Source organism: Falco peregrinus, chromosome 10, assembly GCF_023634155.1.
Source record: "Falco peregrinus isolate bFalPer1 chromosome 10, bFalPer1.pri, whole genome shotgun sequence".
Lineage (NCBI taxonomy): Eukaryota > Metazoa > Chordata > Aves > Falconiformes > Falconidae > Falco > Falco peregrinus.
In genome coordinates this window covers 23,559,301-23,574,928 of record NC_073730.1, presented here as the reverse complement: position 1 = coordinate 23,574,928, position 15,628 = coordinate 23,559,301, and the positions used below count along the sequence as shown (strand labels likewise).

The window sequence follows — 15,628 nt, the reverse complement described above, 5'->3', positions numbered from 1 at the left end:
CATGCGTGCCCCGGGCACCTTGCGGGGCAGGGATGCCCCAGTGCTGCTCCATGGCTGGGTGAGCTGGAAAGGCTCCAGGGCTGAGCAGGGCAGGGGGGCTTTGCCTCCCAGCCCCCAGTTAGAGCTGGCAGACAGCGTTGCCCCCCAGACCCCTTCCCACTAGATGCTGAAATTGCTCCATCTCATGGTGATTCCCCGCCCCCTCCCCAGCCCTACAAACCCTGCAAACTTTTGAAACTTTTATTAAATACAAAACCCCCGGTCTCTACGACCGAACGCTGCATTCAACGTACGCTGAAAAAAAGGGTCAGACATTCAAATGTACAAAAGTCGCCGGTGCCCCCCCACCCTGGCGTGCTGCCCCGCTTGCAACCCCACTGCTGCCGGCCCCCTGTGGGGTGCGGGGTGCCGGGCCTTCTTGTCCCATGGAGGGGCACAGGGCACCTGCCCTGCACGGCCCCGGCCTCTCCTGCCTGCAGTCCCCCTGCCCCAGGCTTGGAGGAGGGGAGCCAGAGAAGGGGGAGACCCCAGTGGCCCCCAAACCGCCTGTGGGGCACCCACTGCTGGAGGAAGCTGTGGGGCAGCGCACCCCCCCATGCCAGCCACCACCAAGAGGGGCTGGGGGGGTTCAAATGAGTCCCACCCTCCCACAAAACGGGGAGGGCAGGTGAGGGCAGCCACCGGCGGGGGCTGCACACGCACACAGCATCTGCCTTTGGGGAGGGGGGACAGAATACGGCTTCCCCCCACCAGCCCTGGGGAAACTGAGGCACAGCGAGGGGCATTCGCTAACCAGAGGTCTCTGTTTGGCAGAGCTGAGGCAGAGCCCGGCTCTAAGCACCAGACTAAAGCAGAGGAAGACAGCGAGCCACGTCTGTGTGCCCAGCAGCACAGGCAGCGCCTGGCCCGGGTGGCAACCTCACCCCGACCCTGCCTGCTCAGGGGGGCCCAGGCTGCTCCCACCCCGGCTGGGGCAGCAGCGGCTCCAGCACTGGTGAAGGGGGAAGCCTGCACCCCGCTTCTCGCAGCGCTGGTGGGGACCCCCCAGCTCTCCCAGAGCAGCGGGATCTCACCCTCCCCACCTGGGGTGCAGGCAGGAGCTGGCATGGGCAGGGGGCTCCTTGCCAGGGCTGGGGCTGCCCCCTCCCTCTGTGCCAGGAGCCGCACGCTGGGCAGCCAGGCTCGTCCGCCAACACACTGAGTATGGGGCGGGGGTCCTGCAAACACACTCATGGGGACGGGGAGGGGACAGAGAAATCCTGGGCACCGAGGGCCCGGCTGGGGGGTGGCCGTCTCCAGAAGGCAGCAGAGTAGGCAGAAAACATCCCCAGCCAGTCCTGGCTCTCAAGCCGGGGCAAACACGGTGCCCAGCCAGCCCGGCCACAGAGCCGGCTCCTGGCGGCTCTGCCGGCGGCACAAGCGCTAGCCCCGGGCCAGGCGCGGGGGTGGCCGGCCGATCTCCACCGTGATGTTGGTGTACATGGGCTGGCGCGAGACCTCCACCAGCCGGTACTGCAGCGAGCTGATCCCATCCCGCTTCATCGTCATTTTGGTGTTCTGGATCTTAGTGAATCTGGTGGAAAGGGGAGCGCGATGAGGCGGGGAGGGGGGTGCTTGCCATGGTGCCAGCGGTGCTGGACCTCCGTGGGGGTGCGCAGAGTAGGGGAGCTGGTAGCCAGAGGCATCCCAGCGACTGCCTGGCATCCCGGCTGGCCAGGCCCCTGCACTCACTCACCTCTGCGGGTTGGGCTCGTTGTGTTTGTCACGTTCGTGCTTGATCATGCGGTACCTCCCGATGCGGATGTCGGGCCTCGACACCTTCATGCCGTTCAGGGAGATGCTGGGGGGTAGGAGCAGGGGGAATCAGTGTGGGACATTCCCTGGCTCGGAGACCTCCAGGGTCATGCCCCAGGCCAAATAAACCTGCCCCTTGTTAAACAGGGCCATGCCAAGCCAAGATGAGCAAAGCCAGGTCACGGCGAGGCCGGTGCCATGACTGAGGGTGCTGGGTGCCCCAAGCACCGCTCCCGTCCAGAGGCCTCCAGCTCCAAGGGCCGGCAGCTGCGGCCAGCCCCGTGCTGAGCCCGCGCCGACAGCCGTCCCCCCCTCCACAGCCCCTGCCCTTTACATTCTCCAAATGCCGGTGCCGGGCCCTTCCCTCGGGGCCCTCCCCACAAATTAAGGGCTGCCTGAAGCTCTCTCCCAGAGCTCCACATGCTGCTTGTTCCCCACCCTGAGCCCACCTTGCATGGAAATCACAACTGTGTCACCCCTGCCCATGCGAGGGGCGTTTTGCTCGCCTGGCCATTACGGGCTGGCTGTGTGCCACCAGCTGTGGCAGTGCCGTGGGGAAACCCGCAGGAGATGAGGTGGCAACTCTCCAGCTCCGGCACCCAACGCACCCAAGGTGGGGTGCCTGCGGGGGGGTTCGCCCCGGTGCTGCACGCAGCTGTGCTGCGGCCTGCCGGCTGCTGGCCGAAATGCCTGTTCGGCTCAGCCACCATCGAGACGCTTCCAAGTTTAGCATCCTGGCCCTGGCCTGGAGCGGAGCCCGCAGGCACACCGCCCTGGCACAGCTCCTACCACCGCCCGAGGGGGCCGGGCCCCACCATGCTGTGGAGGGGGCTCAGCCATGAGGAAAGCATGTGGGTGCCCCACGGCCCCGTGAAGGTCACCAGCCCTCGAGGCAGAGGGTAATTAAATCCCTCCTCCAGTGTGGCGTGCCCCATGCACGTCCCTTGCAAAACGGGGAGTCCTGGCGCTGGTGAGGGCGGCAGGTCGGGGCTCAGCGGGGAGCCCCCAGCACACCCCAGCCAGAAAGGGCTGGCAAGGGGTTAGCACCTACCGGTTAAAGATGTCATCGTCCTCTCCTCCCCAGCCCCAGTATTCATTGGGAAAGCCGTTGATCTTCAGGAACTGGGACTTGCTCAGCCCAGAGACGCCTCCAAAGTAGCCAGCGTAGGGCAGCCTGCAGGTTGAATGCAAACAGTTCATCCCCAGGGACAGGCCAGGATGGGGGTCAGCCCCATGGGGACCTCCAGGGACAAGCACCAGCCCTCCCCCGTGTCACCCTCCCACTCAGGGCTCTGTGCCCTCTTCCCATCCCACGTCCACAATCCCAACCAGCAACCCCATGCCTGTTCCAGGTGAAAACTGAGATTGGTGGCCCCAGTGTCATCCTGGCAAGGCCACCTCAGCCCTGCTGGGGTGGAAACACTGCGGCACCCCAGGGCACACACCTGAACCCAAACTTGTCCATGCCAACGGCAAAGTGCCGCGGCTGCTCGTAGCAGCGATAGAGGTTGCGGTCGTCCATGGGGATGAGGTCCACATCACTGAAAATGAAGCAGTCATACTCCTCATCGTCCTTGAGAGCCTCCAGGAACCCCACGTTGAGCAGCTTGGCCCGGTTGAAGGTGTCCTCACCAAACTGCAGGGCAGAGCTCAGTGATACCCACCAGCCCACCCCAGCCCCACCACCCCGTCGCCCTCGCCCCTCTCACCTGGTTGATGATGTAGATGCCATAAGCCACCTTCTGCCGGCGCAGGATGGGATGCAGGTAGTGCAGCCAGTACTTGAGGTGGTGCTCACGGTGCCGGAAGGGGATGAGGATGGCCACCTTCTGCCGGGGCAGGCAGTCCGGAGGGGTGTACTTGCCACCCTGGCGCACATCGGGGTTCTCCCGCTGCACCCGCTCCATGCTCATGGGAGAGCTGAACTCAATGAGCAGGCGCCCGACTGCAAGAGGGAGGGCAGGATGATGCCCGCAGGACAGGACATGGTCAGGGTCATGGTCACCCGCAGCAGAGCAAACAGTGAGGGGGACCTGCAAGGGGGACCGGCACTACCGAGGGCAGAGGACACCCAAAACCTTTCCCAAACAGTGCAGAGAGACTGGGCAAGCTGCTAATAAAACCCAAAACCAGCTATCCTGGTACCAGTTCCAGGCTGGAGTTTCTCCACTGCTCCGCCCCTGGGACCGCTGGGAAGCTATGCCTAGAGCCCAGGGGGCAAGGACGCCACCCATGGGCACCCACTTCAGCCCCACACTTGGAGCCAGAGCCCAACTCCCTCCCTATGCTCACCCCACACTTCTCACCTAACCCAGGAGGTGTCTCCTGGCAGGGCTGCAAGGGCTTCTCAGTGGCGGACTGGTTGGCGCTGGGCTTTGCGCTGGGGGACGGGGCTTCAGCACCAGCTGGCCCGTAGCTGGGGACGGTGCTGTTGGGGCGGGAGGAGTTGGAGAAAGGGTGGGCGCGCGAGGCGTTCCTGGCGTTGAAGCGGCTGAAGAAGTCCAGGTGCTGCGCATAGACGTCGAAGTAGAGGATCATGATGATGACGAAGTGGAGCAGGCAGAGCAGCAGCACGGCCTTGCAAATCCTTTCCAGGGTCACCCCCAAGAGCAGCCTGGTCATCTTCCGGGCATGAGCAGGCAGACATGTGCGCTCAGCGGGGCAGGGAGGCGGCTCCAGCCACGGTCCCAATCCTACCGAGACACCCCATGTTCAGGACAGTCCCAGCCTGAGCCCCCAACCCCAGCTTGAACGACACTAGGGCAGTGGAAGCAGCACAGGCCTGATGCAGAGGTGATGGGCTCACAGGTTAGTATGCCAGAGAGCACCCTGGGGGGGATGCTGTGCTTGGACCCCTCCTCTGAAGGCACAGCCATAAAGACACAAGATGACCCCAGCCCCACGCAGCAAGTCTCCTCCCTGCTTCCCAAGGCCAAGCCCAGGCCAGATCCACTCCTCATCCCCTCCAGCAGGGGATGGGGATACCCCGACAGGTGCCACAGAGAGCCTCTGTGGAGGCTGGGCCCTTGGAGAAGGTCACGCTTTCCAAAAACGCAGCCAGCCTGGGATGTCCCAAGGGTGCCGTGGGTGTCGCCACCAGCCACCCCTTTTGGAGGCACCCTATTTCCCTGCTCCCCATACCCCAAACCCCCACCCCCAGTGCTGCCACCCCAGCAGCGGCACCGAAGCGGGGCCGGCAGCAAATGCCTTGCCAGCGGGGCCCTCCTCGGAGCAGCCAGCGGGGCGAGCAGCAGCATGGCAGACACTGAGCCAAGCCGAGTGGGACGTCCCAGCCCCTGGGGTGGGGGTCCCTGCCATGTCCAGGGGGGTCCAGCTTACAGCCAGCAGTGTGGGTCCTCTCTCCTCCTGCTGCTGGTGGTGAGGCCCCGGGACGCTGGGAGCTGCTGGGAGCCAGGGTCCCCTTATCTCCCACATGACACCTGGAGCTGGGCCAGAGCCCTGCTGGGAAGGCAGCCGGGAGAGTCACTGGAGGGCCCCAGCTGAGCCAAACCGTGTCTGGCCCTTCCCAGCCCCGCCACTGTCGGGCTCGGGCCACAGCATGGCTGGGCACTCCAGTTCCTGCCCTGGTCCCTGCCCCAGTCCCCGCTCTCAGGGAAGTTGCTTGGACAAGACAAGGCAAATGCAAGGGACAGGCACAGGGGTTCACAAGGTCTCAGAGACCCAGGGACAGGCCGGTGCCACTGCAGGAATCCTGGGGGGCGTTCCAGCGGCCTGGGAGCTGCGGCAGGACCCCCCAGCCGGAGCGCAGCTAGGACCTGAGGGTGCTGGCAACCAGCCCAGGGCCTGGGGCCAGCCCACCAGCAGCTGCCAGCCCTGGCCAGTGGGGCCCCCCGGGGAGCTGCAGGGCGAGCGGCAGTGACAGCAGCACGGGCTGGGAGCAGGGATCGGAGCAGAGGTGCGAAGCAGGACCCCCTGCCCAACTCTGCTCCAGCTGCCCTCTCTCAGCTGCAGGGCTGTCCCTGGCAGGCAGCGGGGTGCTGGCAGGAGCCCACTGGCTGGCAGGCAGGGAGGTGCTTGAAAAGGCTCCGAGCCCAGCACCCCAAATGCGTCCACCCTCTCTCTCTGTAGGATGTGGAGCGGGGTTCCCGTGGGCAGGGGTCTCCTGGCACATACCAGCACCCCAACCCTTCATCCAGGTTTTTTCTAGAAAGTCGCCCTCTGGAGAAAAGCCAGCTTTGCCATTATCTCCCAAACCTTCTCACAGTCACAGCGCCCTGTCACCCAGCACAGCCCTTGACACAGGGACCTATCTGCACCCCCCCCCAGCGCCTGCCAGAAACCCTCCCCAAAAACCCTCGCAGCAGGCAGCACATGGAGCAGTGGCGTCTGAACAGCCAGGCAGGGAGGTGCTAGGGAGGAATAAGAGCGGGTTGTAGGGACCCTTTAGCAGGGCGGTCCACGAGGCAAGTAGAGAGTGATGCTCAACGGGAACAAAAGCGAAGCACTCCATGAACGGCGGCCACAGGATCTCATGAACATGAGTGGGCTTAAAAACACGCGCTAAGCAGGGGGCTATGAAACATGATGTCATCTGCCCCCATCGCAGCGTCTTTGCAGGGTGCAAGAGGCCGAAAGCAACCCGGGGTTGGGGAGCTGGTCCCCAGGGATTCACCCCGGCACGGTGTGTGCCATAGGGCTGGTGATGCTTGTTTTGGAGGGGATGCTCCATGGTCCTCCCTATGAGCTCCATCCTTCCCGCAGGACATCCCTGGGCTGGGAGAAGGGAGGTGCAGGGACAACTGATGGCCCCGGTGCCACCAAAGGTGGCCTCCTCCCGGCCATAAAGCTGGGCGAAGGGGTGCATGCAACACCCCCACCCCCCCACCCCACCCCCATTTTTCCCAGTCACCAACACACACACAAACTTATTAAAAAACGAGAAACAACCTCAAAAAGAGGCTTCTTCCAGAGCCGGGGCGGTACCACCCCTAAGTGACCGGGATCACATCCCCCGGTGGCATCCCGGGCCTCCCCCACCCGGCCAGGCCTGTCCGCGCCGCTCCACTCACCGCGGCCTCGGGGCTGCCGCGCCGCCCCGGCGCCGGTCAGCGGCCCCCGCCGCCGCTTCCTTCTCCTCCTCTTCCTTCTCTTCCTCCTCCAGCCCCGGCCGCCGGCCCGCGGGCTCCCATGCCCGGGGCTGCGGGGGGCCCTGCCGGCCGGGCCGCCGCACCGCCGAGAGCCGCAGGGAGACGGGGCCGCGCCCGCACGCCGGCTCCGCCCGCCGCCGCACCGGGCGGGGCCGCCGCCACCGCCCGCCCCGCGCCCCGGGACCGCGCCGCCGCCGGGCCGGGGCAGCCCCGCGGGGACCGGGACCCCCCGGGAGGCGCCGCGCCCCCGCCCCGCCCCGCGGTGCTCAGCCCGCGGCCCCCGCGCGGCACCGGGGACCCTCCGAGTTGCCCCGCGGCCACGGGTACGGGGTCCCCCGGTGTCCCTCCCCTCCCGCCCGCTGCGGGCGGCGGCGCTTTCACGGCCCCCCCCGGGGCGACTCCCGTGTCCCCGCGCGTCGGTGCTGGCTCAGCACCCGCCGCAACCCATCTGTGACTCCTTCCCCCGCCCCCCGGGCTCCATTGCTAGGAAACACCGAGAATTCCGCTCTCCCTACCACAACAGCATGACCGTAGGATCCTGGGCTGGTCCCACCGCCACTTCGACCCACCACCGGGAATTCTGGCGCTGCCCACAGCCCCTCACTTCTTGCCCGCCGCCCCACGGCGTTTGTGCCCGCTCTGCGCCGCCCCTGCCCTCCGAGGCCTCTGTGCGCCCCGCGCCTGGCCGCTCACCCCGCCAGGGCTCTCCCTCTGCCCCACGGCCGCTCCCCTCAGAAGACAACCTTCAGGCGGGACTGGCACCCACCCAGCCCAGCCCTGCTCCACCCTGCAGGCAAGCCCTGTGAAAGCTGACCGACTTCTGCCTCCAGCTCTGGGTTCGGCTCCTTGGCAGGTGGCATATCGCCTGCGGGTACTTACACACCGTCACCAAGTCATCTTCCAACTCGTGCTGCTCCCAAAGTGACACAAGGCGCAGAACCAAAGAGCACGCGTGCCCCTAGGACACGAGATCACCGAGTGCGCCCAGGTCACCGCTGCTGACTGCAAGAGACGGGCCATGGGCCACCCTGAGACCAGCCCCGGTGGGTCTCGCATCCTCACAAGGGGCCTGTGGGCAAGCCTGGAGCACATTCCCCTGCCAAAGCCGTGATAACACACAGGCTGGACATGGAGGGTGGGAAAGCACCTTGCGGAGGGAGACTTCTGACAGCAGGTAGATTTCTATCGAGCCAAGGCAGGGCAGGGCAAGACCCATCCCTGAAAGCCAAGTTGATGAGTCTTTCAACACAGTTGTTAACCAGCCAGACTATTAACCCATACCACAGCTTCTCTACCACCAGCACAGGCTCTCCAACCCCAGGCATCTCCTTCCTAAACACAGCCCCGCAAGTCTGGCATAGGTCTGAGGAGATGGCCCTGCAGCTTCTAGGGGCTTCAAATGCCTCTGGCCTGCAGCACCAGCAATGCCAGAGGACAAGGGTACAGCCAAAACTGCCTACACCTGACACCCTTTCTTTGAGCAGGTAGGGCCCAGCTCATGTCCCTGCCATTACGTGAGGCACAGAGCTCCTGTCGCAGCCTCCAGTCCTAGAGGGCAGCCAGCAGAAACAGAGGCTTGATTGGCCCCAGCAGTCTTCCTGCAACCAGGGCTGAAACACGCTGCTGTCCCCAAGACACATCGGACAGTGTGGAGCACAGCTGGGAGACCAGCAGAGCTCCGGGAGGCCCTGCAGAGGCAGCTGCCCTACTCCAAGGGCAAAAATCGGCAGGTCTGAACCCTTCCCTGGCTCCAGCAGCCTCACCGCTGCCCAGCCTGTCGCATCCAGGTGAGAAGAGATGGGCAGCTCCAGGCACGCAGCTGCTCTGACACAGCACTGGAAGCGCCAGGGGAATCAATGCTTCCCTACAAAGGGTGCACTGGCAGCACAGCAGGATGAGGGCCTCGTACTGGATACAGCAGACTGCAGAAGCATCGGCTCCAGGCTCTCTGCAGAGCTGAGGCAGGAGGACCTTGTTCTTCCCTTCCCCCAAGCAGCAGATGAGCTGCAGGCCCAGCTGTCCACAGCCAGCTTTCCCACACTGTGTTCAGCACAGCCAGGGAGAGGGAAGCAGAGCCAGCACGAAGCGTCCCTGCTGCCAGCCCCCCTTGGACAGAGGCACTGCAGACTAGGGAGCCCCAGCACCCCCCAGGCAACAGTCACACGAGGGAGCTGCTGGCTGGAGGACAGCCTTGGAAGGGGCAAAAGCTTCACTCCTCCACCCTTCTGGCTGGCGCTCCCCAGCTGCACAATGGAGCTACGGATATCGTGTACACTCCCTCTGCACTAAACTACCTGGATGGGAGCCGAAGGGCCCAAACCAGCTTGTGCCTGCGCCTGTCTCACACGGGGCACTGCCAGCGCCAGTAGGAGCCTGGCAGTGGCAGCATGGGGCTGCTGCTGCCTGCTACAGCAGCCTCCTACCTGCTCTGGGCAGCAAGGCAGAGCTCTGCCTTCCCACAGCTCAGAGAAGTTTGCCGCTTGCAGGCGGAGCAGGTTAACCCCACACAGGGAGGACACCACCAGGCTCCTGGTGCAGGACAGGGACTTTGCCAGAGGCACAGAGGGGAATTTTCAGGCAGAGGGTTAGCTGAAATCACCACTTGCTCTCTGCAAGTCTCCCCAGCACACACAGGGCAGAGGAAAAGCTGCAACCTTGGATGAGAACCATATTTATTTCACGGACACAGAATTGCACTGGTGGTTGATTCTACACACACCGAGGACACGCAGCAGCAGGGCCCCACGGGCTGGGCCTGGCTGCTGGGGGCAGAATTCACACAGAGAAATTTGTTTCTTCCAAGGGGCCGACGGATCAGCAGGATGGGGCTCTGCACAGCCAGGCTCCTGCTGCTAGGCAGCTCCTGCCCCAGTCAAGGATAGAAACATTAAATAAGTATATACAGCACCTCTTGGGGCAGGCTGGAACAGGCTTGGTGGGACAGGGCTCAGTTGCCCATTTTTACTTTAGATGTCTAGAAAGAAAGAAGAGAGGTTAGGCTGTGCCCCACAAACCCCAGCCCAGCATCCCAGTCCCACCCAAGCACCCTGAAACCATCCAGAAGCTGAAGACAGCTTATCAGCCCCACCAATAAGACATGAGCACCACACATGGTGCACCCAAGGTGACGCCCTCCATGACAGCTGCTCAGAGGGGCCATCAAAAGAGCTCAGCACGCTGCTGCAAATAAGCACGGCATGCTGTGCGGAAAGCTGTGCCCCCCACCCAAACCTTGTGAGCAGCCTCCTTGCCCCAGAGCAGAGGATTGTGCTGGAGCCCAGGTGTCTCTCCCTGGAGCTGAAGAGCACCCAGGATGACAGGCACATTGTGCTCACATAAACCTTGTGGCCCCAGGAGGCAGGTACCTGCAGGATAGCGACGATGACCCCAAACAGCCCTATGGCACTGCCAAAGATCTCCACGATCAGGATCTTGACGAAGAGGCTGGCGTTCTGGGCGTCAGCCAGGGCAGCCCCGCTGCCCACAATGCCCACGCAGACCCCACAGAAGAGATTGCATAACCCCACGGTCAGGCCAGCCCCAAACATGGAGAAACCTGTGAGAGAGGAACACTGCAAGAGCAGGGGGTAACCCCCTTCTACCTGCACCTGGGGCATGCTGCAGCAGCTCTGCCTCGAGGTGACAGAAGCCCCAGAGCTGCCAAGCATCAGCAACATCCTCCTGTTTGGGAAGGAAGACTGCTCCAGGGTGTGCAGCAGCTCCTGCAGTGCCAGGCCAGCAGGTGACAGCAATCTTCTGCCACCCAAGGGAGGAGCAGTGCTGCTGCTGGGCAGCATAGCCCCGTGGGTGCAGGAGGGCCTTGAAAAGGTAACTAAAAAGCTGCTTTTTGGCAGAAGAGTCGCATGTCCTTCAGGCACCTGCAGCGGGCCACGGGCCGGTCAGAAGGTGGCAGTCAGGGTTGTGGCAATGCTCACAGCGATGGCACCAGGGATCAAGCAGTCCTTACCTGCGTGGTAGTTCCTGGCTCCAATTGCCTCTGGGGTGACTGCAGAGAAAGGCTGAGAGAAAGCACAGGGTCTGCGTTAGCGCCAAGTCTGTGGTCCCTGGGAGAGGTACCTGTCCCTGATACAGCATGAGGCAGCCATATTTTGGCCAGAGTTGCTCCCTGACTCCATGTCCCTGGGTGGCTTCATGACACACACCTTGTGTGTGCTCCCCCAACCTACTCTTCAGCACAGACAAGGACCACCACACAGACCACCCGCCCAGGTGCTCCCAGAGCCACAAGTGTCCGAAAGTCCCCACAAGGCCACTGTTCACAGCACTGGCCCCTGCCCAGCTGCCTATCCCCACTGTTGCCCCAAGGCCGGTGCAGGCCAGCCCACATCTTCCCATACCTCAGCCATGTTACTGATGACAATTGCCATGATGATCCCGTAGATGGCCACAGCCTCACAGAAAATGATGCTGTGGGAGAAAGGCAAAGTCTGAGTGCCATGCCTCCACCCGGAGCAGCCCCTACCACTTCATGCTCAGCCAGCCAGCAGCCAGCCCCCTCCACAGCCATATCCGAGCTTGTCCCACTGCTGCCAAGGGCAGAAAGGCAGTCCAGCCTACTGACCCCTTTTCCTCTCAAACAAGGGGGAGCTGCCAAACACAAAGGCCGGGTGCTGGTTGTGCTGTGCCACCCAAGTAAGCTGTGACAGACCTGTGGGAAGCAGGCCCAGGGAGCCCTGCCCTCTGCTAGCCCCCTTCTGCTCCCTCAGGGAATGGCTGTGCAAGGTCTGGCCAGGGGAACCCTCGCCTCGGGCAGGAAATATGATCTCATGGTGTTTGTTTAGAACACACTGGGCTCATTCACTGCATGATATTGCACAGCGACTCTTCAAATCAGCACTCTGGCTCCTTTAGGGTTCTTTGTTTTGAAAGCAAACAGCAGCAGCAGCTCAGCAAGGATCGGTCTGCCAGCAGCACCCAGCTAGAGATGGGACAGGAGCCTCTGCACAGGGCTGGGACCTGCTCAGGCATGGCATGAGCCCTAACCCCAGGTCTGTCCTTACCTGACCAGGTTCTTCGTTTTGATCCGAGGGGCTTTGACTCCACCACCGATGATGCTGGAGCCTGTGATGTAAATCCCCCTGTGGCAGACAAGGGTGGTTGGTGGAGGGTCTGGTACTCGCAGAAGGATTCAATAAGGAAACCAGGATCTTCCAGCTGAGCAAGAATCAGTCATGCAGCTGGGGGAGAACGTGGGCTTGGCCTGTCCACCCCCAGGGTACAAGTGGTCCCAAGCTTCACCACCTACGCCAGCGCAACTGCTGGGGCACAAGAGCCACTGCAAGGCCTGGGCTCAGGGGTACGGCTTCCAGAGAGCCAAAGACATCCCTGCCTCTCCACTGCAGTTGCAGCCTGTGAGGCAGCCTGCCTAGACCCCCCCAGGAGCCCAGCAACCTGGCCCCACTGCTGCAGTGACCCGCATAGCCCCACACGTACATGCTGTCCTGCTACTGCCTGTCATGGGGAAACCACAGTGTTTACACAGCTACCAAGGTGGGACAGTAGGAGCCTGATGAAGAGCCAGACGCACTCACCAGGCAGCTCCCACCACGGACAGGGAGATGGCCAGACCAATGCCCAGGTTGCACCACATGAAGGGTGACGTCTCTGTCAGGAACCTGGAGAGAAGCGAGCCCTGAGTTAGCACAGGCTGAGCCCCCCTTTTCACAGTGCACAGCCCCAAAGCAGGTACCCCCCACTCGATCATGCAGCCCAAGATGGGTTGGGGACTGCCAGACAGTGGGACATGAGAGCCTGTCTCTGCCAGCCAGCAACTCAGAACCCTCACCCACACGGACAGAGATCTCACCCCCAAACCCTCACTGTGAAGGGAAAGCTTGGGCTGGGAGAGGGGGTGAGAAAGGCAGTGATGGCTGCACCAGGATCCTGTATGGAGCCAGCCAGACATACACGTGGGCTGCATCTATCCCACTTATTGGGGAGCTGAGGCCCTACTCACTGTAGCTCTTGTTCTCCTCCAATCCAGTGACCACTGCTCATCACTCAGAAACGAGCACTGTTCCTGGCAGGCACTGCCAGCACCACCCACTTCACACAGCCCTGAGGATGCCAGCATTTTCAGGGAACTCACCAGGCCACATCGAAGCGGAAACCCAGGTCAAATATTGTGTAGCAGATCCCTAGAAAGCAAGAGCGACACAGAGACCTTCAGACAGGTACCAACTACCAGCCCGGCACTGCTGTTTCCTCCCCGGCCTGCGAAGCCTGGTGTCACACGCAGTAGCCCTGCAGAGCCCAGGCACACCCAGAGGTGCTCACACCAAAACCCTGCCCTGCTCTGAGCTCATGAGCGGGAAACACGGCTGCAGACCAGAAGAGATACTTGCTTTTTGCATGGCTGACAGTGTGCAGCTGGAAAAGAGATTGTGACCTAACGTCCTGAGGAACAGATAAGCACAGGCAGCGTGGCACTGTCTGTCACACTGTCTTTCACACACACACTGTCCCCACACCAGATAAGGAGGGTGAAGGGACGGCTCTATCGTTGCCGACTAGAGCCAGTGGCTGTGTGACACTGACCCTGCATACAGTCAAGAAAAGAATAAACAGGAAACTTCTGAAATGCTTAAAAGCAGTGAAGAGGTCACTACACATGTCCCAGTGCTCCCTCCTCCAGCGAGTCACAGCCTGCAGGCAGGGGATGATGGCAAGCCACAACATGGCCAGCACGACCACATGCCCCAGGTCAGAGGAGCCCTTCCCTGCCCACAGCCAAGACCCGCAGGACAACTCATTCCACATAAGACCTCAGCACTGCAGTGTAGGGAGACCTGCCAGCCTCACAGCAGGGATGTTCCCACTGTTCCTATGTGCTAAACCTGACTCAGGGCTCAGTGCACCGGCAGAACATACCAGGCGAGCTGGCCCCAAAACGGGAAGCAGTAACACTGGTCACTCCTGCCTGCAGAATCAGGGTGCCTCCCTCCCCTGCAGCAACACACACAAATGAGGAACGGTACCACCATGGCCAGGGAGTGCAGAGGGAGGCCACATCCCAGCCTGCATACTGGGTGACCTTCAGGGACGATCTCTATGGTGCTAGGTCCAGCCAGTTTGCAACTTGTGTTCTGGCTTTGCTGCTTGGCTGGCTGAGCAGGAACTGAACCCAGCCAGCCTCAGCTGCCCCCACTCCCCAGGAGTGGTAAAGAACTACAACCGGCTCAGGGCAGATCCTCAGGGCACCTTCCATCTCTTCAAGAGCAGGTGTAGCCTTGGATTCATACACAAAAGAAACAGGGCGAAGGACACTTTCCTGTGAGCTGGGTCACCAGGACCAGAGGACCAAAGCAGGGGTCAGGACAAGGAGAGGAAGGACAACGAGAGGAAGCACAAAGAGGCACCACCGCAACACTGCACAGGGCGAGATCGCTTCCTGCTTGTGCCTTTCCTGAAAAGGGATTGCAACAGGATGGGAACTTAAGAGCCTGTGGGCTCAACTTGTTGAGATTTTCCAACAGTCTAAAGTTCGCAGCATGCATCTGCACTGGCGCAAGCCATGTGATTCAGAGAATCCACTAAGGCAGCCCCGTGCCCCACACTGGGTTCACCAAGGCCCTGGAAACACGAGGAAGTGAGACACCCTTTGCTTCTGACTCGGTCTCTCCCCTCACCCAAATACTGAGGCAAAAGCCAAGGTCTCCCCAGCCTCCGACTGGCTCATGGTCACACTTCACTCTGCACTGAAAGAGGAAATAACCAACAGCTCCAGCACAAAATCTTCCTGCTACCCTTTGGGCAGTAAACCCATCCTCAGTGCTGCTGAGCCCAATGCCATCAGCAGCAGAGTCTGGGGTGCAAGAAGCTGCCATGCACCGGATCTGCAATGATCCTGACAAACCTGCACATTTCCTTATGCCGCCACAGCCTGGCAAAGCGGGAGGGTGATCTCCATCCAGCAGACATTAACCAGCACAGCCTGAAAAAACAGGCACCTGCATTTACCTCCCCTGCCCTGCCAAAACCAAACACAGCCCCTGACTGGCACCGGCACCTTTCCACTCCGGCACACGCAGAGAAGCAAATCAGCTGCTCAGGCTGGACAGGCTCAGAGTGCCGAGAGCTGGCAGCTACACGGCGCTGCCAGGGGCCCCAGCCGCCCGAGGGAGCCGCTGAAAGCGCCCGGGGGTGATGTCCAGGCTGAGGAGCCCCACAGCAGCGCTCCCGGTGCCACGGCAGGCCACGGGCCACCGGGGTACTAACGTTACACCTCCTCAACCCCCGCCGTCCTTCCCCGCCACACCCCAGACCCTCCCCGGCCAGCGGGGGCGCAGGCCCGACCCGCAGCCTCTCCTCACGCCCAGAGCCCCCTCCTGCCCCGCGGCCCCGGTCCGACCCTGTGGCCCGCCGCCCGGCCCCCCCGGCCCCGCTGACCGACGCCCAGCATCGTGGTCCAGAAGGCGAGGCCGAGCCCCGAGTACAGCAGCGCGAGCCCCGTCATGGCGGCAGCGGCGCGGGCCGAGCCGGGACGGAGCGGGCCGAGCCGGGGGCGAGCGCGAGCGCGTCACCTGACCCGCGCGGGTCACGTGAACGGAACCGCAGCGTCCGGACGGAAAGAGCGTGACGCCACCGCCACCGCGCCCGCTTATTGGCTGCCCGGCCTGACGGCCGCGCGGGATCTACCTAGACCGTAACGCGCCGCGACGGGCGCCTCTTCCCATTGGCTGCTCTTCCCCTCATCGCCCTGCCGT

At 62.6% G+C, this 15,628-nt stretch overlaps 2 protein-coding genes across 3 annotated transcripts; both read right to left on the bottom strand.

The window, feature by feature from the left end:
- Positions 1 to 226: 226 nt before the first annotated feature.
- On the bottom strand, positions 227 to 7,017 carry B4GALT2 (beta-1,4-galactosyltransferase 2). Of its 2 annotated transcripts, none has more exons than XM_055815428.1 (7): positions 6,825 to 7,017; positions 4,101 to 4,487; positions 3,504 to 3,739; positions 3,240 to 3,430; positions 2,846 to 2,968; positions 1,736 to 1,840; positions 227 to 1,573 (listed from the first exon to the last, which is right to left on the bottom strand). In XM_055815428.1, the coding sequence occupies exons 2-7, from the start codon at positions 4,414 to 4,416 to the stop codon at positions 1,423 to 1,425; spliced, it is 1,122 nt and encodes a 373-aa protein (XP_055671403.1). In that variant the 5' UTR covers positions 4,417 to 4,487; positions 6,825 to 7,017; the 3' UTR covers positions 227 to 1,422. The 2 variants fall into 2 exon arrangements, with proteins under 2 accessions (XP_055671403.1, XP_005238476.1); XM_005238419.4 differs by lacking the exon at positions 6,825 to 7,017 and adding an exon at positions 5,134 to 5,281.
- Positions 7,018 to 9,557: 2,540 nt separating this feature from the next.
- Positions 9,558 to 15,478, bottom strand: ATP6V0B (ATPase H+ transporting V0 subunit b). Its single transcript, XM_055815597.1, has 8 exons — positions 15,312 to 15,478; positions 13,012 to 13,060; positions 12,455 to 12,538; positions 11,924 to 12,001; positions 11,261 to 11,330; positions 10,870 to 10,921; positions 10,268 to 10,458; positions 9,558 to 9,876 (listed from the first exon to the last, which is right to left on the bottom strand). The coding sequence occupies exons 1-8, from the start codon at positions 15,376 to 15,378 to the stop codon at positions 9,850 to 9,852; spliced, it is 618 nt and encodes a 205-aa protein (XP_055671572.1). The 5' UTR covers positions 15,379 to 15,478; the 3' UTR covers positions 9,558 to 9,849.
- Between the last annotated feature and the right edge of the window lie 150 nt (positions 15,479 to 15,628).

Excerpts from the sequence above, each read along its gene's own strand:
- ATP6V0B (XM_055815597.1), bottom strand. The coding sequence starts at position 15,378 with ATGACGGGGCTCGCGCTGCTGTACTCGGGGCTCGGCCTCGCCTTCTGG. Across the intron at positions 11,331-11,923 it reads AAAACGAAGAACCTGGTCAG|CATCATTTTCTGTGAGGCTG; the intron begins GTAAGGACAGAC and ends TTTCTCCCACAG. Across the intron at positions 9,877-10,267 it reads TCATCGTCGCTATCCTGCAG|ACATCTAAAGTAAAAATGGG; the intron begins GTACCTGCCTCC and ends CTTTCTTTCTAG.
- B4GALT2 (XM_055815428.1), bottom strand. The coding sequence starts at position 4,416 with ATGACCAGGCTGCTCTTGGGGGTGACCCTGGAAAGGATTTGCAAGGCC. Across the intron at positions 3,740-4,100 it reads GGAGACACCTCCTGGGTTAG|TCGGGCGCCTGCTCATTGAG; the intron begins GTGAGAAGTGTG and ends TCCCTCTTGCAG. Across the intron at positions 1,841-2,845 it reads GACGATGACATCTTTAACCG|CATCTCCCTGAACGGCATGA; the intron begins GTAGGTGCTAAC and ends CCTACCCCCCAG.